At 38.6% G+C, this 23,831-nt stretch overlaps 1 protein-coding gene and 1 non-coding gene across 11 annotated transcripts in view; both read left to right on the plus strand.

The window, feature by feature from the left end:
* Positions 1-23,831, plus strand: part of MTA3 (metastasis associated 1 family member 3) — a 267,138-nt gene that overhangs the window by 210,162 nt on the left and 33,145 nt on the right. For 6 of the 10 annotated variants that reach the window (XR_001894059.2, XM_017947467.3, XM_017947463.2 and 3 more), the window contains 5 exons: positions 1,316-1,374; positions 7,704-7,828; positions 11,232-11,383; positions 12,211-12,433; positions 22,573-22,659. Coding sequence is in view for 9 of the 10 variants with exons in the window: in XM_017947467.3 (XP_017802956.1) it covers positions 1,316-1,374; positions 7,704-7,828; positions 11,232-11,383; positions 12,211-12,433; positions 22,573-22,659 (646 nt within the window). In the remaining variant the exon portion in view is untranslated. The remainder of the gene's footprint in view (positions 1-1,315; positions 1,375-7,703; positions 7,829-11,231; positions 11,384-12,210; positions 12,434-22,572; positions 22,660-23,831) is intronic. The other 4 variants (XM_017947464.2, XM_003908565.5, XM_021925246.2 and 1 more) reach the window with 1 other exon arrangement.
* LOC116270381 lies at positions 16,075-16,182 on the plus strand. Its single transcript, XR_004178425.1, has one exon. It is a non-coding gene; the product is annotated as a U6 spliceosomal RNA (small nuclear RNA).

Consider the following 23,831-nt stretch of genomic DNA (forward strand, 5'->3'; position numbering starts at 1 on the left):
AAAGTGACATCAGCCAATACTTGTGTTATATTTGTATAGGCACATATTAGAACTGATAAAGAAGCAAATATATTTAACACAGACATTATTTTTCCTATATATGTAGGTTATACAGTGGCAAGTATTAGATGCTATAAAAAAAATTTTATGACTCACTTTTAAAATATCATAGTGAGCTGGATGTGGTGGTGTGCACCTATATTCCCAGCATTTTGGGAGACCAAGACAGGAGGATTGCTCAGCCCAGGAGTTCATGTCCAGCCTGGGCAACATAACAAGACCCCGTCTCTAAAAATAAATGAAAAATTGAAAACAAAAAGTACCATGGTGAATTGTTGAGGTCACGAATAGTGAATAGATACCCAAGGCTTGTTGAAAAATATAATATAATTCAGAAAGTGCTTATTATGAACAACTTAGGTATAGATCAAGACCATGTAGTCTGGAAACCTGTGTTATTAAATTAAAAAAGAGTCTCTAAAGATGGAGATGATGGTATCAAGGATGGTTGAAAAGTAGATAATATTCTTTCCAAAAATTTCAACCCTGTTCTAAAAGTTTCAAGTTGTCCCCCTAAGTATTTCTGTTTTCTCCTCATTGGGAAAATAGAAGATAGCCTTATATTCTGGTTTGTCTTATTTTTGGACATCAACCGTATGTTATTTTGCTTCTCTATTTGCCTGCACTATCATGTTGGTCAGTGTCTGGATTTGATTATATAATCTCCTTCCCATTCCTTTCCCTACATGTGGCTCCTAATTGGTTCCAGTAAAATAAGTTCAGCTGAGGTTTAAAGTTTAATGCGTATCTCCCAACATTTGAGAATAAATGTTTATTTAGTTCTACTTAGAATAGCCACAGTCACTCCTCTTGCCTGGATTTTGAAAACAAATAATCTCTGAATATTCTTCTAAAAGCAGAGAGAGAGAGAGAGAGTGTGTGTGTGTGTGTGTGTGTGTGTGTGTTTTCTTCTAGAAAGGCAGGTAAGTAGTAAAGTAGAAACTAAATTTGAAAAGTAAAAATGGTTACTTTTTAAAGTTCCTGTTTATTCACTCAAAGAGGAATGGAAAATGGAGTTGCTCATTGCTTTATTTTTTAAAATCTATGCCTAAAATGGTATTGTACCACAGAACCTAGTGACTTTTCTTAGACATTATTGCAGTTTAAGAATATGCATATGAAAGAAAAGCTTATCTTAAAATTGTAATTTTTGAATTACACTTTAATACATATTTTCTGGTGAATTTTTAAGACAATGAACAATAGTAATAATTAGGCATTGCATGTAAAATGTTTTATTCATCTTTTGAATTAGAAACGTCTAAAAGCAGCAGAAGCTGAGAGTAAACTGAAACAAGTATATATCCCAACTTAGTAAGTAATTGAAATCTTTTAAAATATTTGTTATGGTCTTAATTTTGTCATTGCAGAATATGTCATTTTGTTCAATTTCAGCAAAATTTGAACTTTTGTGTATCTTCCTTCTTCTACAAAGCATGAGACTTACTATTGTACCAGTACAATAAAAAGGAACCAGTGAGAGAAACCTGAAATAGTCTAACCTAAAGAATAGAGGAAGAAATGTACTATATACTATACTTTTATCAAATCAAAGCTGCAGGGAAAGTGTCAGAAAACCTATGAAACGCTGTATTATTTGAAGCAAATGTGTTTCAGAAAGCTAGCAGCTTTTCAAACTATAGATTTTGTTTGGGTAATGCATACTGCTCTTTGGAGGTTTGTTGTTTATTTGAGGATTTTTACATTGTTTTCTTGGTTCTAATGGCAATTAGAACCATACTTGGTAAATGTGTGATAAATAATGGAGAGGTTTTGATTTTTTTGTGTGTCTAGTGTTCTATCATTATTATACTTTGAATTCAGAAATCATTGTCGTCCCAAAATGAATGCCATTTTTTTTTTTCCATTTGCTTTGTTTTAAATGAGGCTGGGCGTGGTAGCTCATGCCTATAATCCCACCACTTTGGGGGACCTCGTTTCTGCAAAAAATTTAAAAGAAATATAAATTGCTGTATTCTTCTGTTGAGATTTTCAGAGTTTGCTTATTCATTTGTTCAGGAAGAATTGGTTTATGAAGCACCACGTGTATATTGTTCTATCCTAGATTCTTTTAGGATTAAAATGAAATTTATTGCACAATTCTATGTGCTGTTCCAAGCCTTTTCTCCCTCTTCAACCTATTTACAGTTGCTTAATAACTAGCCTTTTGTTTCCGGAATTTTGATATTTTGTATAATACATGTTTTTATATACATATAGGAGGCCTCATAGACAATGAGTGGTGATCTTTCATATTGATCTTTTACCTCAAGACAGATAACTCTGGTTTGATTTTAAGAACATGTAATTTTTAGAGTCTGTAATTTTTATTAAGAATTGTAATAGCCCATCTGCAGAGTGGTTTTCTAATTCCTTCTAAATCATATATTTTATATGATGAATTTATAAAAGAGCCACTCCTCAAATAAAATACTCATGTGTCTTAGATTTTCAAAAGCAAGCATACCAGCTTTCTTATACTTCAAAGTGCTGCCACCATGAAATAATACATTTAACTAGTTTTGACCAAGTAACCCAGATAATTGTTTCCATTTGGCTTTACTTTGACCTTGGAGTCAATGTAATCTAAGTCAGGGATCAATAAACTATAGTCTCAAGCCAAATCTGACCTACTGCTTGTTTTTGTGAATAAAATTTTGCTTTATTTTTGTTTTGTTTTGTGAGATGGGGTCGTCTTGCTCTGTCACCTTGGTTTAAGTGCAACGGTGCAATCATGGCTCACGGCAGCCTCAACCTCCCAGGCTCAAGTGATCCTCCCACCTCAGCACCCCCAAGTAGCTGGGACTACAGGCATGCACCACCACACCCGACTAATTGATTTTTTTGTAGAGACAGTGTCTCCCTATGTTACCTGGGAGTTCTCATGAATAGTGGAAATTGATTTTAAACAATGAAGAGTCATGGTCAGGTTAGCACTTTAAGATCACCTGCTATATGTTGGGAAATTGTTTGAGGAAGAGGACTAAGAGTAGATGCAGGGGGACCAGTTATGAAGTTCTTGGAGAGGAAAGATAACACTCGCTTGACCTGGAGTAGTAGCTCTGGAAATGGTGTGATGTTTGGAGGTGGCTGACTTTTATGGCAGGTAGGGGGTGTCTAGTGTGAATCCTAGGTTTCTGGCACAGTAAAGTGGGTTACCATGCTATTTGTTAAGCTCAGAAACTGGCAGAGAATCAGGTTAGGTCATTCTGAGTTTATCAGAAAAGAGTTGTTCAATATGCTATCACCAAATACTGGATGTATTGGTCTTAAACTCAGTGTGGAAAAGTCTGGACTAGAGATACATATTTGAGCTTCATCAGCATACAATAATTATATTTGAAACCATAGATAAGATTTCTGAGGGAGAGCAATAAGAAAAGGGCCTTGACTTAGCCTTGAATAAATCCAGTATTTATAGATCAGATAGAATATGATAAGCTAAACAAGGATAGCTAGGTGAGTATGGTATCACAGAAGCTAAAAGAGGAGTATGTTTCAAGGAGGGGGAAAGAGATTTAACAGTGTTGGATGCTGGTGGGAAATAGCCAAGGAATTTAATAACATGGAGATCATTGGTGATCTTATTGGCATGGTGAGCACTGCTGCATATGAGCCAAGGAGGTACAAGCAGATGAGAGAGCGAGTGTACAGTGTTCTCTAGAGGGCAGGAGGACTGGAATCTGAAACACAGATGAGGGGAGTGAGGGGAGATTTGAGCATTAGATAAAAGAAAGGGCAATTTCATATAATGTGTCTTTTAAAACGTTAAAAATGTTTGCTTACAGTCACAGATTGTCACAATGACATCAATCATTTGTCCCCTGGGAATTAATCTGTAGGTACCTGGTTTTGCAGAACATATTTTATGTGATTCACATGTCTGTATGCAGTCTTGGCACACTTGTTTTCCTTTTGTGATTATCATTAAGACAAGTGATGTATTCAATCAAATAACGTTCTAGATTCAGTTGAGCAATGAACTTTGCTCTCATTCTTTTTTAAGGCAGCTTAACTGTACATTTGTGTTAGCTCTTTTTCAACACACATATTTAGCCCTGGGTTAAATATCAGAAATTTTCATATTTCTGGGAAACCTCTGTCCAGTCATTTGACCCTAAGGGGAAATCAGTTCTATCTATATATAGTAGATTTTTAAAAAAAGGAATATTGTATATTATTGAAAATGCTAGTCATTCTAAATCGCCACTTTTCACTTAGTGTAGTTTCACCTGAAAACTATAAGAAGAGAAACACCTTCTATCTGATTTAAAATATGTTAATATGTTTTAGGGCCAGGTACAGTGGCTCATGCCTGTAAACCCAACAGGTTGGGAGGCTGAGGCAGGAAGATCGCTTGAGGCCACGAGTTTGAGATCAGTCTGCACAAAGTAGTGAGACCTCATCTCTACAAAAAAATTTTAAAATTACCCAGACATGGAGGCAAATGCCTGTAGGCCCAGTTACTTGGAAGGCTGAGGTGGGGGGATTGTTTGAGCCCAGGGGTTTGATGCTGCAGTGAGTTGTGATCATGTCACTGTAGTCTGGGCAACAGAGTGAGATCCTGTCTCTAAAAAAATTAAGTAGATAGACAGATAATAAATAATACATTTTTTAAAATGTATTTTATAACCAGGCATGGTGGTGTGTGACAGTAGTCCCAGCTACTTGGGAGGCTGAGGTGGGAGGATCACCTGAGCCTGAGAGGTTGAGGCTGCAGTGAGCCATGGTAATGCCACTGCACTCCAGCCTGGGTGACCCTGCCTCAAAAAAAAAAAAAAAAAAAAAATTAAAGGTCAGGCATGGTGGCTCACACCTGTTGAGGTGGGGTGATCCCTTGAACCCAGAAATTCAAGACCAGCCTGAGCAACATAGAGTCCCTGTATCTACCAAAAAAAAAAAAAAAAAGAAAAGAGCCAGGCATGGTGGCACACACCTGCAGTCCCAGCTACTTAGGAGGGTGAGGTGGGAGTATCACCTGAGCCCAGGAGGTCAACACTGCAGTAAGTGGTGATCACACCACTACATACCAGCCTGGGTGACAAAGTGAGACCCTGCCTCAAAAAAAAGAAAAATGTCTTTTAAAAACCAATTTGTTGGCTGGGCACAGTGACTCACACCTGTAATCCCAGCACTTTGAGAGACCGAGGTGGGTGGATCACCTGAGGTCAGGAGTTTGAGACCAGCCTGGCCAACAAGGTGAAACCCCGTCTCTACTAAAAATACAAAAATTAACTGAGCATGGTGGCGGGAGCCCGTAATCCCAACTACTTGGGAGGCTGAGGCAGGAGAATCGCTTGAACCTGTGGGGGGCGGAGGTTGCAGTGAGCCGCGATCGTGCCACTTCATTCCAGCCTGGGTGAAAGAGTAAAACGCCATCTCAAAAAAAATAAATAGGCCAGGCATGGTGGCTCATGCCTGTAATCCCAGCACTTTGGGAGGCTGAGGCGGGCGGATCACCTGAGGCCAGGAGTTTGAGACCAGCCTGGCCAACATGGTGAAACACCGTCTCCACTAAAAATATAAAAATTAGCCGGGATTGGTGGCAGGTGCCTGTAGTCCCAGCTACTCAGGAGGCTGAGGCAGGAGAATCGCTTGAACCTGGGGGTGGAGGCTGCAGTGAGTCAGGATTACACCATTGCACTCCAGTCTGGGTGACAAGAGCGAGACTTCGTCTCAAACAAACAAACCAACCAATTTGTCTTTAACATACATTGCTGACACAGGTTAGAAGTGTAAATAATAGTCCTATTTTATAGAATAGAGACCTCAGTGCACAGTGGTTAACTGATTTCTTCTGGTAGCAGTGGTGGGAGTGTCACCTGATAGTTGTAATAACAATACCAAAAGGAAATCTTAGGGTCTTTGCTGTCAGGCCAGACCAGCTTTACAAACCAGGCTTTAACAGGTGAATGGAATTGTGGAAAGTGGGAAACCTTGAGTCAACTCTGACTTCAGCTGTCTTGATAGTTGTGAGGTCTCCTTGCGTCAGTAGATACGGGAAGACAGCATATAATCTGCATTTAGCCATTCAGCATTCATTTTCGATAAATAATTTACTAATTCATTTTGCTTATTTTCTGTCTAGCAAATAAACACAAAAAGTCATTTAGAATGAAAGCACCTTGAGGTCAGAGACTTTTATTTATTAGGCACTGAATACGTTAAAGGAATTATGAATTTATTGAGAACGTACTATGTATATCTGTGCAGTGTTCTTGGGCACAGCTTATAAGCAGTGGGAGAGTTAGCCTACCGTACATGGGGAAAAGTTAGCCTTGTTTGCCTGGGAAATACCAAGATAATCTGGGCTACGTGTTTCTAAGGAATTAATGGTTCTGTTGACTTGGTCTTTGTGAAATTTGCATATCGACTTATGGTAGATGTCTCTTCCCCTCCCTGCTCCCCAAAAGAAAGGGTCTTCCTCTGTTGCCCAGGCTGCAGTGGAGTACAGTGGCATGATCATGGCTCACTGTAGCCTCTAACTCCTGGGCTCAAGTGATTGATGCTCCCACACCAGCCTTCTGAATAGCTGGGACTACAGGCACATGCCACTATGCCTAGGTAATGTTTGTTTTTGTTTTTGTAGAGACAGAGTCTCACTGTGTTGCCCAGGCTGGTCTCCGAACTCCTGGCTTCAAGTCATCCTCCCGCCTCTCTTTTCTCCTCTTAAAAAAATACTCTCTTAAAAAGGAAAACCTCCAAATACCTTTACTGGTTTTTAAAATTTCAAATGCTATGTAATATTCCTTATAAAATTTCAGATGTAATAAGAGTGGTCATCATGAGTGGCCAGAAGCTCCTGAAGTCCTAAGTAACCTGGAGATGGACCCTGTTGACCCCGCAGCATCTGCTAAGCGTGTGGCTTTTGTGCATCTCCCTGGAGAGCTGGAGTGCAGTAGCCAGCAGCCCCCACACCAGCAGCAGAAACTGGACAGTGACAACAGCCATGTTGCCTTTCAGTTAATTTGTTTGATCCAAATAATTATTTTCTTGGGAGACTTTATAAACAGTAACTTGTCTCTTTCAAAAGTGTCAGAGGATGTTTTAAGAAAATTGTATTCGGATCAGAAAAGAGATGGGACAGTATTTACTTCATGAATGTCAGGCGTAAGCGATTCCTTTTTACATAGACTTGTTTTATAAAGATGAGTAGTGTAGCCGGGCGCGGTGGCTCAAGCCTGTAATCCCAGCACTTTGGGAGGCCGAGACGGGCGAATCACAAGGTCAGGAGATCGAGACCATCCTGGCTAACCCGGTGAAACCCCGTCTCTACTAAAAAATACAAAAAACTAGCCGGGCGAGGTGGCGGGCGCCTGTAGTCCCAGCTACTCTGGAGGCTGAGGCAGGAGAATGGCGTGAACCCGGGAGGCGGAGCTTGCAGTGAGCTGAGATCCGGCCACTGCACTCCAGCCTGGGCGACAGAGCGAGACTCCGTCTCAAAAAAAAAAAAAAAAAAAAAAAAGATGAGTAGTGTGAGTTCATTTTAACACCTTGCTTTTACCAGTTTATTTCTTCTTCACCACACATTTTAAAATGTTTGTTTATGTTTATTAAATAGTGAAGGTAAATCAGTAATGATATAGAGCTTTTTGCCTTATTGTACAAATCATTTTATCACCTTATTTTAATTTCATTGAAAGCAGCAAACCAAATCCCAACCAAATATCCACTAGTAATGGGAAGCCTGGTGCTGTGAATGGAGCTGTGGGGACCACGTTCCAGCTTCAGAATCCTCTTTTAGGGAGAGCCTGTGAGAGCTGCTATGGTAAGTTTTCTCCAGCAGGTCAGTTAAGCATCAGGAACTGTTATGACTCATGGGGTGTGAGCGTCTGGGATTTGCCTGAGGTCAGTACAGTGCACCTTGGAAAGCAGAAGTGTGTCTCCTCCAAATGAGCAGATGCCCCTCCTTACCTTTGGCTTGGAACAGAGGGACTGTTTGTTGAATCCTTATTACATACCACACACTCAAGTTAGGCATTGGAGTTCCTTTGATGTACTCTTATGGTTTGTTGATTATTTCATAGCAGTGTTTGCTGAGTTGTGTTTAGAGTCATATCAGCTTTGCAGAAGCTGTGGTCCCACGATGCATACCAAATCCCCTTTTGGAGTTTCTCCCTATACTTTGACACATTAAAGCTCCAAGTAATTCTGTAGGAAAGGCCTCTGTGTGGATAAGCTGCTGTTCCCTCAGCGCACCAGTTTGGGAAATGCTATTCTATGATACTTGCTTTTGACCTCAGGATCCCACTGTATTTATCTATGCTGGCAGTATTTTATTTGCCCATGGTGTTAAATGGGGTTGGTGAAGTGAACTGTTAGGTAGTTGATAGACTTTATGTGTTTCTTTTAAATCTCAAGCAAGGATACAATATCTTAATGGGGCATTGGTGATATTATCATCTGTTTCCTTCCAGTTAAGGTAGCCTGGGATGGGAGAGGGAAGGAAACTAATGTTTACTGAAAACCTACTTGGTGCCCCATTTTGGGTTCTTAGTAGCTCTTTGAGAGTACATGTAGCCTACTGTCTCCAGGAAGGACATACAAATGAGGGACAGCTATGAGTACAGTTATGTCCACTGATCCCAAGGAAGGTGTGAGCCAAGTTGCTGAATTCATAGAAATGGTACATAGGGATGTGTTTAACAATTTTTTTGACCATGGGAGCACAAAGGGAAACAATTTGTGGAAAAAAATTCTTTAGTCAGGCTTTTACATGGATAGCATCGTAAATACCTTGAATTGGGATCTCTTGGATTTCGAAGTTCGTGTATATTTAAATGAAAATAAAAAGAATCCTACAGACAAATGGTAGTGGCTTAATTTTAACTTGCAGGCAGGGCGCTGTGGCTCCCAGCACTTTGCGAAGCCAAGGCAGATGATTCACCTGAGGTCAGGAGTTCGAGACCAGCCTGGCCAATGTGATGAAACCCTATCTCTACTAAAAATACAAAAAATTAGCCGGGCATGGTGGTGTGCACCTGTAATCCCAGCTACTCAGGAGGCTGAGACAGGAGAATAGCTTGAACCCGGGAGGCAGAGGTTGCAGTGAGCTGAGATTGCGCCATTGCACTCCAACCTGGGCGACAGAGTAAAACTTCGTCTCCGAAAAAATAAATAAATAAATAAATAACTTGCAAACCCCTTTCACACTCACGTATATCCCCTTAAATGATTATTCTGTTATTTTTGTGTGTGCATGATGAGTAAGCAATTTTTATTTTATACTTACTTTAGACTCATGTATTACTAATCTCCATGATAAAATGTATCTTAATATAAGATTTATCCTTATAGAGAGGTAGAACTTGATGTTTTCTATTTATTAAATGATACCTACTTTCCAATTGAATTTGAGTTATTTAAGGAGAAAGACATTTATTGACGGTTATTAAAATGATGTGCATGGATTGATTAGTTTACGTAAAACATATGTTTTAAGTGAAATTTTATATTTAGAATTCAAAATAGATTCATAGCTTAATGTTTTAAGATTTTTAAAATTTGTGTCTTAATGACTTATTAGTTCTAAATTATAGGAGGAAAGGCTTTTAGGCTTTCATTTGTATAAAATATTTATTTGTATAAATAAAAGCCTAAAACAGGCCTAAAATATTTACACAAATAAAAGCCTAAAATAATAATCCTCCAAAAATAATACATGATGGGTGTACAGTGTTATTCCCAATAAACATGAATATAATGGTCTCTGTATTTTCTCTTTTTCACATTGGTTTGTGAAGTGTTAGTTGATATCTTGATGTGCTGTTTGAACATTTGAACAGTCTGATAAAGGTAACTTACAGGTCAGAGAAATAATATTTTAAGGCAGACCTACAGAATTGCAATTTTTTATGCACCCAGTTAATATCTCAACCTCAGTGTTTTCTCTTAAACTTCAGATCTATCATGTGTATATTTTAAATGTCACATGTCAGTAATTTAAACTACAAAACAAAAATTAACACAAGCTTGCAGTGTTCAGCTAGCTGTTAAATCATCTGAGTTTTAGGCCTCAAGCGTGCTGTGATGTCAGCTGCCCATGCTCGCTTCATATGGATTTAGAGTCTTGAAAGGGATTCTGTCCATAAATGGAGATTTTAAAATAAGGATTTTGCCTATTGATTAAAATAAAGTAGTGTGAAACAGATACCTGTTTCTTTCTTCTCTCCTCCCCTTCTCCCTCCCTCTCCCCCTCCCCAAACCCCTCCTCCTCCCCACTTCCCTCTGTCACCCAGGCTGGAATGCAGTGGTGGAATCACAGTGGCCTCAACCTCCTAGGCTCAAGCAATCCTGCTGCCTCAGCCTCTGTAGTGGCTGGGACTGCAGGAGTTTACCACCACACCTGGCTGACAGATACCTGTTTTTATTAGATTCCTGACTTTATCAATGGGACCTCCCTAAGTACCTTAAATAATCCCTGGAGTGGTGTCTCAACCCTGGGTTTGGAAACCTGGATTTATATATACATATATATATATATTTTTTTTTTTTCTTCTTTTTTTTTCTTTTCTTTTTTTCTTTTGAGATGGAGCCTCACTCTGTTGCCCAGGCTGGAGTGCAGTGGCATGATCTCAGCTCACTGCAACCTCTGCCTCCCAGGTTCAGGCAGTTCTCCTGCCTCAGCCTCCTGAGTAACTAGGACTACAGGTGCGTGCCACCATGCCTGGCTAATTTTTTTTGGATTTTCAGTAGAGATGGGTTTTCCATGTTAGCCAGGATGGTCTTGATCTCCTGACCTCATGGTCCACCTGCCTCAGCCTCCCAAAGTGCTGGGATTACAGGCGACAGCCACCACGCCCAGCCCCAGATTTTTAAAATACTACAAATAATATATTTTTGAGAACCTATTTCCAGAAACATACACAATAGAGTATTTTTAATCAGTAAAACAAAAACTCCCTTGGCAGCAAAATGCATAATGCAGGATGCTTCACTTAATAGCTTTAACAGGGCCACAAGCACTTTATATAATGATAGAAATAAGTTGGTTTAATGAATTCTGAGTATTAAAAAAACACAAATATACTATTATGTTTGACTTGTAAGCTGGGAACAATAACATTGTAAACTAAGCATGACAAGTATTTTTTAAATATTTGATTATTTTGTGTTGATGTTACAAATTAAATAGCATTTTTCTTATTTTTCTTGTTTTTCTTCTGCTTTAGCTACACAGTCTCACCAGTGGTATTCCTGGGGCCCACCTAATATGCAGTGTAGATTATGTGCAATTTGTTGGCTTTATTGGAAAAAATATGGAGGCTTGAAAATGCCCACCCAGTCAGAAGAAGAGAAGTTATCTCCTAGCCCAACTACAGAGGTACAGTAGTCTTTTTAGTGTTGAAAAATGTCCTGTTTCTAAGTGGCTTGATTATTCCTTGGAAACAGAAGTACAGTATAGGATAATTAAAAAATGAAGAAAGCTACCTTTGTAGGTAAACATAGCACTACAATATTCAGGGTAGGTGTGGAGAGAAGCAGGGAGAAATTAAATTTTATCAGGTATTCAGAATAATGGTCTCAGACAAAAAAAACAATGAATGTGGGAGATGTTAGCATAACTAGAGAGCTTACAAATTGAATGTTTAATTGCTTTTGAAAACAGTTTGTGTAACCTTTACATTCTGTTGAAGGCGTGTCTTACTACATAAAGTCATAAATGCAAATTGAGCATTTTTTCTCCCTGTGGCTATTTTGGAGGGATAAGAAGTATGGACTGAACCTTGAGGTGAACAACAGTTTAAATGTGATTTTGGTAAAATCCTCATAGATTGAAGATGCCAACCATCTGTGTTTACCAGTGGGTGACGACTCTTTTTCAGTGCTGACAGGCTTTCAGGACTCCTTAATTTAAAAAAAAAAAAAAAAAGTGTAGTTAACCCCTTTGGCAGTTTCTTACTACCTATTGTTAATGTTATTATGGATTCCTGTACAATAGTACAGTGTTCTCCACAGTTCCCTTCTCTACTCCCCACCTCTTTCCCAAAAGTGCACACTTTAATTCTTTTAGAGGTAGTGCACCAAGTGATGTTATAGATGCTTCATGAAAGATTTAAAAGTTTCACTTTTCTTTTGAGCGTGATGCAAACAGTAATGCGTTTGGGCAAGTTCATTTCTTTGAGTGTTTATTGTTTTCTGATTTTGCAGGACCCTCGTGTTAGAAGTCACGTATCCCGCCAGGCCATGCAGGGAATGCCAGTTAGAAATACTGGGAGTCCAAAGTCTGCAGTGAAGACCCGCCAAGCTTTCTTCCTTCATACTACATATTTCACAAAATTTGCTCGCCAGGTCTGCAAAAATACCCTCCGGCTACGGCAGGCAGCAAGACGGCCGTTTGTTGCTATTAATTATGCTGCCATTAGGGCAGAATGTAAGATGCTTTTAAATTCTTAACCTTATATGTTGTGCTTCTGACCATTTTCTCTTTTCTTCTCTTTCCTTTTTTTTTTGTTTGTTTGTTTGCAATAAACATAAGTTCTTGTGTACAGCCTTTTATTTGGTTTATTTTTTTAACATTGTTTTTGTGTGCTGCCATTTGTATCATGCCAATCTGAAAAAAAAAATCAAAACATTGAAACTTCTGTACTCTTTACCAGAGAGGAGTGCTTAGCAAAAGATTGGTGGGAGGTGATCCTATTCCGTGGGGTTTTGTGATGGAGTTGCCTACAGAGCCCTGTTGAAGCACTTTTACCTCTTAGGTAGTGCCACAATGTAACCCCTAAGGATGCTGTTATAATGAGACTCCATAATTGAGACAGTACAGTCCAGTCTTATGGATTCATTAGGTTTAAATAAAATTTGCCAATTTACACTAATTAGAGACCGTATGTCTTTGTAAATCTTGTTTTTCCCATGAACCTTTTACAATTGTCATACAACATTATGGAAATTCACCAGTGCTTCATAACAAATACTATATTTATTAGAAGGTCTAGCAAATTATAAGTAAACTTTAAACTGATTTTTGCGTGAATTTTCTGAAAGTACACATTTCGTTTTCTTAAGCTAGCATCTAAACATATGGTTGAGCAGGCTGTTTGTCCAGTTTGGTTTCCATTTCATGATCGTGTATCATATATATCACCACATAACATTTACATAACTTTTATTTTCAACACATGTGGTCTTGCTTATCTTTTTTATTTTTATTTTTGTTAGCACAGAGATCCTATGTATCCATGAATTGTAGATTGTTTTGTCATTACCGTGTCTCTGACAATATGTGTATAATTAATATGTTCGCTCTGGAGTCACATTCCAGGCTAGCATGTTAGAGCTGTGTAGCTTTTGTTCCTTAAGAGATGAGAAAACTTGCTGTTTGGCTTAACAGTTAGGAAATCTTAAAGCTATTCTAAGAAATCTCTTATTATGAAAAGCTCCCCTTTGATTTAAAGAGGATATCAATAAAAGGAACGATGACTAAAAAAATCATTTTTTGTTCCTAAAGGTAATTTTTAGCAGAATAGTTGAAAGGCTTTAAAACTTAAGTAATAGCTCTATAAGAAGAAAAATGCTTTGTAAAGGGAATTGAGGGCTGGGTGCGGTGGCTCATGCTTGTGATCCCAGTACTTTGGGAGGCCAAGGCGGGTGGATCACCTGAGGTCAGGAGTTCAAGACCAGCCTGGTCAACATGGTGAAACTCTGTCTCTACTAAATATACAAAAATTAGCCAGGCGTGGTAGCGGGCGCCTGTAATCCCAGCTACTTGGGAGGCTGAGGCAGGAGAATTGCTTGAAACCAGGAGGTAGAGGTTGCAGTGAGCTGATATAGCACCATTGCACTCCAGCCTGGGCAACAAGAGCGAAACTTCGTCTCAAAAAAAAAAAAAAAAAAGAAAGAAAAAAGACAAAATGGTAACAATGTCAGAGTCCCATGGAGGGGAAACTGCTATATTAGATTCATGTATATTTGAGAGTTTAGGCTTATATTTAGGTTTTGTGCTAACATTTGAGACCTCATGGACTTACGTTAACACTTTCCCATTTGGGGAATTGGAAATATTTATATTCTAAATTGTTCAGCTCATTTAAAACACATTTTTATATAATTTTTTAAATAAAAAGAATGGTGAAGGCCAGGCACGGTGGCTCGCGCCTGTAATCCCAGCACTTTTGAGGTCAGGAGTTCGAGACCAGCCTGGCCAACATGGTGAAACCCCATCTCTACTAAAAATTCAAAAATTAGCCAGGCGTGGTGGCACGTGCCTGTAATCCCAGCTGCTTGGAAGGCTGAGGCAAGAGAATCACTTGAACCTGGGAGGCAGAGGTTGCAGTGAGCCGAGATCACGCCACTGCACTTCAGCCTGGGAGACACAGTGAGACTCTGCATAAAAAAATAATTAAAAAGTGAAACATTTAAGAATGAAAATGAATGAGACTTTTCCATTAAAATGGGTAGGGATCCAGTATCATCTTTGTCCTAGGAGTAGAAGAGAAACCATCACCAACTCAGTTGGCTGCTGAGGAAGCTCTGTTTCCCCAGGGCTCGTGTGTTAATTTTCAGTTAATTTGCACATTATCTTTGTTTTGCTTATTCTTCAATGAAGTATATTTTTCTTTTATCTCATTCTAATTTTTTTCTCAACTGATGGGCCATGCTGCTAAAAGGGATCATAATTAAGTTATCTGTATTTTATTTCTATAAGCATATAGATTATAGTAATAATAAAAGAGCAGTCATTTATCTGGATGAAATTCAGAGAGCATATGTTACTTTGTTTTGTATTTAGCTTCACCAGTCATTGAGTTTTACATAATCAGATTCTCAAATAATTTTACCTTAAGATTTAAAATGAGTGTTTCAGCAGCCATCTACTCATTTTTTTTTTCAGACAAGCCATTAATGAACTTTTCCTAATATCTAATTGATTATGCTATCATCTCTTCTGTTCTTGTACTTACCTTGTTACAACCTCTTCAGCAGATGTCTTGATCTTGGCTTGTTAGGGTGATTAGGTATTAATAACCTGATGTCCATAGGCAACCATGTCTGTGGTCTACTGGGAGTGTATAGGAGAGAGAGAGAGAGTGTGTGTGTGTGTGTGTGTGTGTGTGTGTGTGTGTGTTTTCCAGTAAGTTTTCCTTAGTTTCTCAAAGGCAGTGTTAGGCTCTCCTCCACCCTGCAGAAAGTTAAGAATCACTGTGATGCAGTGTGAATGTACTTTCAGATAAGGCAGTAATCAAAATATTGATGGATCAAGAGTTCTCATTAATGCATTTTAGAATAATTTATTATTTGGGAAAGTAATTCTTCCCTGTGGGCTTGAGACTCTTCCAAGCACTGTAGATGTTGAGCTCTTCGATTGTCTCTGGCCATGGCAGCACCATCACAGCCAGTGTCATAGTCAGTTTATGGGATGACACTGCATAAAAGTGAAGAAATGGGAGCTTTTTAAACCTGGATTAAAGCATACAGTAAAAACAGAAAAGGTCTTTGCAGATTCATAAAATATCTCAAAGAATATGTAAATAGTAATGACATCTGAAGGAAGGGAAACTGGGAGGCTGAGGGAAAGGGGTGGGAAGATTTACCACTCCTCATCCATACATAGGATTTTTTTTTTTTTTTTTTTTTTTAAGAGACAGGGTCTTGCTCTGTTGCCCAGGCTCTGGAGTGCAGTGGCACCATCATAGCTCAGTGCAGCCTTGAACTCTGGGGCCCAAGTGATCCTCTTGCCTTCTGAGTAGGTGGGACTAGTGTGGCCCACCATACCTGGTTAATTAATTTTTTTTTTTTTTAGAGATGGGGCCTCACTATGAAAAATGTATTTTTTAAACCAATTTCCCCAAATACCTAAATATTATTTTAATAATAGATCTTTATATGTGAATATATAAATCCATGCCAAAAGTTACTAACATTAGTAAAATACTTGAGCCAGTTCTACCATGTAGATAATGCTTATTAAAAATGGATTGGTAGACCAAAATCCTTCATTGCATAAAGAAACCTACTGTGTTCTTAAGATTTGTGGCCCAACAGCAAGGTTATAAAATACCAAGTTTGGACATCGTGCTCACTTCAGCAGCATATATACTAAAAATTGGAATGATACAGAGAAGATTATCATGGCCCTGAGCATGGATGACCACACAAATTAGTGAAGTGTTCCATATTTTATTTAAAAAAAAAAAGCCATATTTTATTTTTTCCCTCTTAAGAACCTTCCCCCTAGTAAAAAAGCTATGTGTGAGAGAATGACGTTCCTCTGCTATTGCCATCAGACATTATTTCAGAGACTTCACCAAAGATCTACAGAATTATCCAAACACCTGATACGCATAGGATTATCGCCACTTGAGACTCAGGATCCTCACAGACTGAGGTTAAATAGAAGTAGGTTAACTAGCAACATTCCAAAGATGAAACTAAAGTGCCTGGAAAATCTGGATGATTTGCCTGGCACCTTGGTGGCTTGCAGAGAGTGAAGTGGTTTGGGCTGATAACACACCAGATTTGAATGGGCCACAGTGTTCCCCCGTATGAGGTTATTTGGGAGGAGCCTGAAGCTATTTTTCTGTTTGAAGATGCTAATTCGACTTTGGGGGTATCTCAAGACCCCATTTCATGAAAAATTTGTTTTATGAGATTTTTCTAGAGATTTCTCAGCTAAAGTTAATGATTGTATAAGCATTCCTGAAATTTTAAGCTTGAAACATGACAGAATAGTTGGTTTGCTTCTTTTGGTATTTTTGGTAGAGAGTTTAAAATTTTTTTAGTCTGTGCCTTGTGCTATAAGACGAGGAGTTTATTTTTAATAAAAATTTGGTTTTGAATGGATACTGAACATTTTTTTTGAAAGGTACAAAAGTGGTTACAAATCTCATCACGTTTCTCATTCCTATTTTACCCCATTCAGTGATAACCATTATCATTGTTGCCTTAAGTATCCAGAAGTATTCTGTGCATCTATAAGAATCTAAGTAGGTTTATTCTTTGTTTCTATATGATGTTAACATACTGTCTATATTGCTCTGTCCCTTGCTTTTTACTTAACATACCATGCCACTGCACTGAGAACTGCCTCCTTTTTGTGTCAGCTGCATAATCTATTTTGTTGTACTATACCTAGTTCCCTATTAAAAGCTTTTAAGTTATTTTCAGTCATTTTCTATCATAAATAATGTTGCAACAAATGTCCTTATGCAGATATCATTTCATACTGATGGATAAAATGGGAATGTGCCTTACAAGATAGCTCCCTAAAAGTTAAAGTTGGGACCAAGGAGCATACATTTTGAATTTTGGTGTAGTTTTATTGCCGTTAGAAAAACTGCAATTCACAGTCCCACTCACAACGTCTAGACAATTCCTATTTCTCTAGAATTTTGCTGGCAGTGTTACCCATCTTTGAAACCCATGACTAGTTGACAGATGACATGTTATATTAGCTTGCATTTCTCGTTTTGGATGAGATAGAAATCATTGCTTGTATTTGAAAACCATTTATCTCCTTTTCTGTCAACTGTTTTTCCCCTGGCCAGTTTTCTATTGGTGGTATTACTGACTTGTGGGAACTTTTTATATTTTAACAAAGTTAGTTCTTAATCTGTGATATGTGATACAAATAGTTCCCCGTTTTCTGTTTGACTTTGTTTATGATGTATTTGCCAAGCAGATTTTTTTTTAAAAAAGACATATTAATACTTGAATTTATAAAAAAAATTAATCGGTTTTGTGGCTTCTTTAAAAATACCTTTCCAGTTCTAGAAGCAAACTCTACTGATAGTTTTATCTTGACAGGGGTCTTGAATGCACATGTGGGATATTTTTGTGAATTCTGTGTGTATATTGCAGGGTTTCTGTCTCACTGCCCCCAGTATTTCCAAAACATTACAGAAAAATAAGCATGATTTTCAACAAAAGTAATAGTGTATTTCTTTTCTTTTCTTTTTTTGAGACGGAGTTTTGCTCTTGTGGCCCAGGTTGGAGTGCAATGGCAAGATCTCCGCTCCCCTCAGACTCCTGCTCCCAGGTTCAAGCCGTTCTCCTGCCTCAGCCTCCCAAGTAGCTGGGATTACAGGCATGCCATGTGCCACCATGGCCAGCTACTTTTGTGTTTTTAGTAGAGACAGGGTTTCTCTATGTTGGTCAGGCTGGTCTCGAACTCCCAACCTCAGGTGATCCGCCCACCTTGGCCTCGCAAACTGCTGAGATTACAGGCATGAGCCACCGCACCTGGCATAATAATGTATTTCTAGGTTAACCCCAAGGAAATATAGATCATCCTCTAGGACAGTGGTCCCCAACCTTTTTGGCACCAGGGACCGGTTTCATGGAAGACAATTTTTTCACAAACTGGGTGGTGGGGGCGGGGATGGTTTTGGGATGAAACTGTTCCAACTTCGATCATCAGGCATTAGTTAGAATCTCATAAGGAGAAGGCAACCTAGATCCCTCCAGTGGCGGTTCACAATAGGGTTTGCGCTCCTGTGAGAATCTAATGCTGCTGACCTGACAGGAGGCGGAGCTCAGGCAGTATTGCTCACCTGTTGTCCCGCCCGGTTCCTGACTTGCTACCACTAGTACTGGTCTGAGGCCTGGGGCTTGCGGACCCCTGCTCTAGGAAACTAAAGATGTATTCCTTGTGACCAGTCAAGTGACCTGAGTGAGATACAGATGTTCTCTCTGGACAGGTTTTGATTCCTTCTGGGTTCTTTGGGCATTTCTCAGATTGCTTTCATTATCTGTGCAGTTCAAATGTGTATCTCCATGTTGAAGTGGAGTTAGGTGAGTAGTTTGGGAGCAAGGACTGGCTGACAAGTGGCACCACTGTTGGCCTGGCATTGAGTGCAGCCCAGCATTCCTTCTAACCAACTTAAGTGTGGGCCAGACAATCCTGCTTATGGCTATTTCCTCAGGGCCAACCGTATTTTTCCTACTGAATGGCTACAACTTTTCTTATGTTGAAGAGTGACTAAGGCAGTCCTAGAATCTTTTCACTGTAATTTTTTCACAGTTGAGACATAATTCTTGCCACCAACTACTTTTTTTTTTTTTTTTTTTGAGACAGGGTCTTGTTCTGTCACCCAGCCTGGAGTGCAGTGGCGTGATCATGGCTCACTATAGCCTCTTAACTCAAGGGATCCTCCCTCCTCCTCCTCTTGAGTAGCTGGAACTTTCTATAAAATATAATGAGGATTAGTGAAATATGCATCTTTCTAAAAAGCTTTGATCTCCCGCTCAGAGATACCCTGTAATGCAAATTGTCACTTGGAACATCACATAATTAATCCTACTATTTTTAATGAGAAATTAGAAGCAAATATAGTTTAAAATGAAACTTCTTTGGGAATTGTGTTGATGACCTCTCTGATGGATTTGTTGATAAGAGCCATCAATGTCTATCAATTGCTGCCATATAGGCAGTTTTCCTTTGGGCCGTATAGACTGGAATAAAAAGCAATTCTTATTACTAGTAATACAGTGATTGCCTTTGTCAAGACATTGAGGAAATAACCAAGATGACTCATTCCAGCTTTATTTTATTAATAGAGAAGAAAGAAAAATTTGTCTTGTCCTCATCCCAAATATAGCTTGAATTTCAGGTGAATCAGTAGTATTAGCAAGAAATTATGTAGTGTTAACTCAGTGGTTTGGCAGGCATTTGATCCTTACAGGGTTTGGGTTGCTTTCTAGTGTTTATTTAGATTACTCTTGCACAATATGTTCATTATATTTCCACCTGTATCTTCACTATTATTCTACATTAGGTGAAAAGCTTCATAGCTTAGTAATTTATTTTTTCTCATGGAAATCAACTGAATAGGAAGAAAAGAAATTGGATCATTTATACTTGTCAGTGGTTGCATAATAATTAGCCGATATCTAGGGGCTATATATTCAGATTCCTGATTGTTTTAGGCTCTCTGCAGTATGTGCTTTGTCTATTTTAATGTTTTTAAACTTATTTTTTAACGTTTAAGTTCAGGGGTACATGTGCAGGTTTGTTATATAGGTAAACTTGTGTCAAGGGAGTTTGTTGTACAGATTATTTCGTCATCCAATTATTAAGCCTAGTACCCATTAGTTATTCTTCCTGATCCTCTTCCTCCTCTCACCCTCCACCCTCCAATAGGCCCCAGTGTCTGTTGCTCCCCTCTGTACGTCCATGAGTTCTCATCATTTAGCTCCGACTTATAAGTGCGAACATGCAGTATTTGGTTTTCTGTTACTGTATTAGTTTGCTAAGGATAGTGACCTCCAGCTCCATCCATGTTCCTGCAAAGGACATGATATCATTCTTTTTTTCTGGCTGCATAGTGTTCCATGGTGTACATGTACCACATTTTCTTTATTCAGTCTATCATTGATGGATATTTAGGTTGATTCCATGTCTTCACTATTGTGAGTAGTGTTGCAATGAACATATACATGCATGTGTCTTTATGATAGAATGATTTATATTCCTTTGGGTTGGGTGATAGTTCTGTTTTCAGCTCTTTGAGGAATCACCACACTGTTTTCCACATGGTTGAACTAATTTACACTCCCATCAACCGTGTATAGCATTTCTTTTTCTCCGCAACCTCTGTTTTCTCTGCCATCATCTGTTATTTTTTGACTTTTTAATGATAGCCATTCTCACTAGTGTGAGATGGTATCTCATTGTGTTTTTTTTTAACCACAACGAGAATTTTTTTTTAATGCTCTTTTGCCATCTTCTGTTTAATAATTTTCCAAACAGTTTGTTTTGTGAAAGGGCTAGAGCTCATAAAAACTTAATTTTTATTTAAAATTATTTGAAGTTCCAGACTTGCACATTTTAACTCTAGTAGAGCAAATAATTCCTATGGATGTCAAAGGAAATTCCGTATGTGTATGCCCAGAAATGTCTCCATTTGCAAAAGGAAAAATTCTTCAGTAAATCAGAAAACCTGTAGGACATTTTTGTCAAATATTTGAAGGTGGGGAAAAGGCGTAAACATAGTAGAATCAAACAAGTTAAAGTGATTCTGTTAATATTTACGACAATATTAAAGTATTTCAGTACACGTTTTGTCCCTTTGTCTTGCACATCTGCTCTTCCAAATGACAACTAATTAAAACACAGAATGTTTGTATTGTATGCTTTAATTTTCTTTGTCTGAAAGTGTCTTACAATAGGGTATAATGAGCATCATGAAAACTTTGATTAGCTAATACCCATCCTCACAGTTTCTTATTATTCTGACTGTTGGATGAAATACTCTGCACACAGGTAGCCTTTTAAATCTCAGCACCAATGACACAGCTTGATCAGGGGTAGAAAACCAGTGATAAAACCAAATGGCCCATTATTACTCTTGCAAATCCCTAGTCTAACAATTGAGTTTCGCCAAGATGAGTTAAGCCTTCACGTGGGGATGGGATGGCCAAGTATGGCCCACCTAGGTCAGAGATGGCCAAATTTGTTGCCTTTAGCAGCTGTCATTTATCTTCCATGTCAAATCAATCTTACATTAAGACTGATTCCACCTTGCGCTTTACAGCCATTATTTCTGCTATAATACAGAAATGCCATGGCTAGAAATGAAGCATATTTCTGAGATGGGCACACGCAATAAAAAAGCGTGAGTGTGTTGGATGTGCATTAGCTATACCCATATGGGGCTTTAAAGTGTGTGTTTTCTATATTGCTCTGGTACCTTTTTTTTCTTTTGCTTTATTTCTCAGGGGTTAATGAGTTGTTTTGGTAGCCCATGAAAACATCACATGGTTATTGTAAGCATGACCTAGATAATGGTGATAATGTCGTTGAAGAGTGCTGTCTGTATCTCTTGCATGTAAATTGTTATTATTATTATTATTGAGATGGAGTTTCGCTCTTGTTGCCCAGGCTGGAGTGCAGTGGCACGATCTTGGCTCACCGCAACGTCCACCTCCTGGGTTCAAGCAATTCTCCTGCCTCAGCCTCCCAAGTAGCTGGGATTACAGGCATGTGCCACCATGCCCAGCTAATTTTGTGTTTTAGTAGAGACGGGGTTTCTCCATGTTGGTCAGGCTGGTCTCGAACTCCCAACCTCAAGTGATCCACCCGTCTTGGCCTCCCAAAGTGCTGGGATTACAGGCGTGAGCAGGTGGGCAGATCACAAGGTTAGAAGTTCGAGACCAGCCTGATCAACATGGTGAAACCCTGTCTCTACTAAAAACACAAAAAGTAGCCCCTCATGGTGGTGCTTACCTGTAATCCCAGCTACTCAAGAGGCTGAGGCAGGAGAATTGCTTGAACCCGGGAGGTGGAGGTTGCAGTGAGCTGAGACCACGCTGTTGCACTCCAGCCGGGATGGCAGAGCGAGACTGCGTCTCAAAATACTACTACTAAAAATTACATGTTATTTTATATAAATCCCATTTAGAAATTGGGAACCAGAACTAGAAACCGTTTTCTCAGGCCCAAAAGGAAATTATGTAGGAATCTGGTGGCTATTTTGTATTGTTTTCTACTTGTACCTTTATTTCTGTGGTGCGTGTGGTCTGGCTAGAGAAATCTGTTTCATTGGTTATCTCCATGTTTCTTTCTCTCCTCAGATGCAGACAGACATGCTGAACTATCCGGAAGTCCACTGAAAAGCAAAAGCACTAGGAAACCTTTGGCATGTATCATTGGGTATTTAGGTGGGTATTTTCTAATAGAGGAAAATTTCAAAGAGCAATTTCTGAATATTATAGGTATTTGGCCGTTCTAAATGACATACCTAAACTAATTCAGGCCCTTCAAATGGCTGGAATTGGATACCTTTATCTATATAGTCAGTTTATTTTGTTTCAGAAAGTTTTATTACCAACACACACAACACACACACACACACACACAGAGTTATGGTATATATTTACTTTTTCCAAAAAGCCATCAAATAAAAATGTAATGTATATTCATTCATAAACAAGTGAAAAAGAAAATAAAAAGCATTCAATTAGTACTTACGATGAATAGTCTTAAGATTCTTCTTCAGATCCTTCCCCTGTTTCTAACTCACCTCACCTCTTTTTAAATAGAGAATTTATTTACTTATTAAAATGAGATCAAACTGGTTTATAACTTAAAATAATTATTGGTTTTAATTTTTTATTTTATTTGTTTTTTGTAGAGACAGGGTCTCGCTATGTTGCCCAAGCTAGTCTCAAACTCCTGGCCTCAAGCGATCTTCCTGCCTTGACTTCCCAAAGTGCTGGGATTACAGATGTGAGCCACTGTGCCAAGCCTAAAATATTTACAGTTTGGTGTGCTTAAGGCGACTTTGAAGAGGAGGCATTTGTATTGCTTTCTGGTTTTTATTATGCCGTCTGACTTGGCAATCTCCAAAGATGATGGCTCCATTTTTATGTTGAAATATCACAATTAAGAATAGTATAAAAAATTACTATGCAATAATCTTTTTGTTTAAACAAAGTTTTAAGAGAACTTACAAAATAATGGTTTTCCACATACCTAGAAGCAAGAATGGCATGTTTTTGTGCTTCTCATAGTTCTTTTTCAGTAAAGTGAAATATGTACTCAGAGTTGCTTTGACAGAAAGATTTATAATTATGAAATGTTCAGACTACAGACATCAACTCTTTTAAAAATCAATTGAATTTGGTATATTATCTAGTCCTTACCCGAATGTTCCAGGAGTCAGAGGCTCAAAGCTTCTTCTTTGATATTACTCTACTATCTCCTTTCCTTTCCTTTCCTTTCCTTTCCTTTCCTTTCCTTTCCTTTCCTTTCCTTTCCTTTCCTTTCCTTTCCTTTCCTTTCCTTTCCTTTCCTTTCCTTTCCTTTCCTTTCCTTTCCTTTCCTTTCCTTT

This window comes from Papio anubis, chromosome 14, assembly GCF_008728515.1.
Source record: "Papio anubis isolate 15944 chromosome 14, Panubis1.0, whole genome shotgun sequence".
NCBI classification, from domain to species: Eukaryota; Metazoa; Chordata; class Mammalia; order Primates; family Cercopithecidae; genus Papio; species Papio anubis.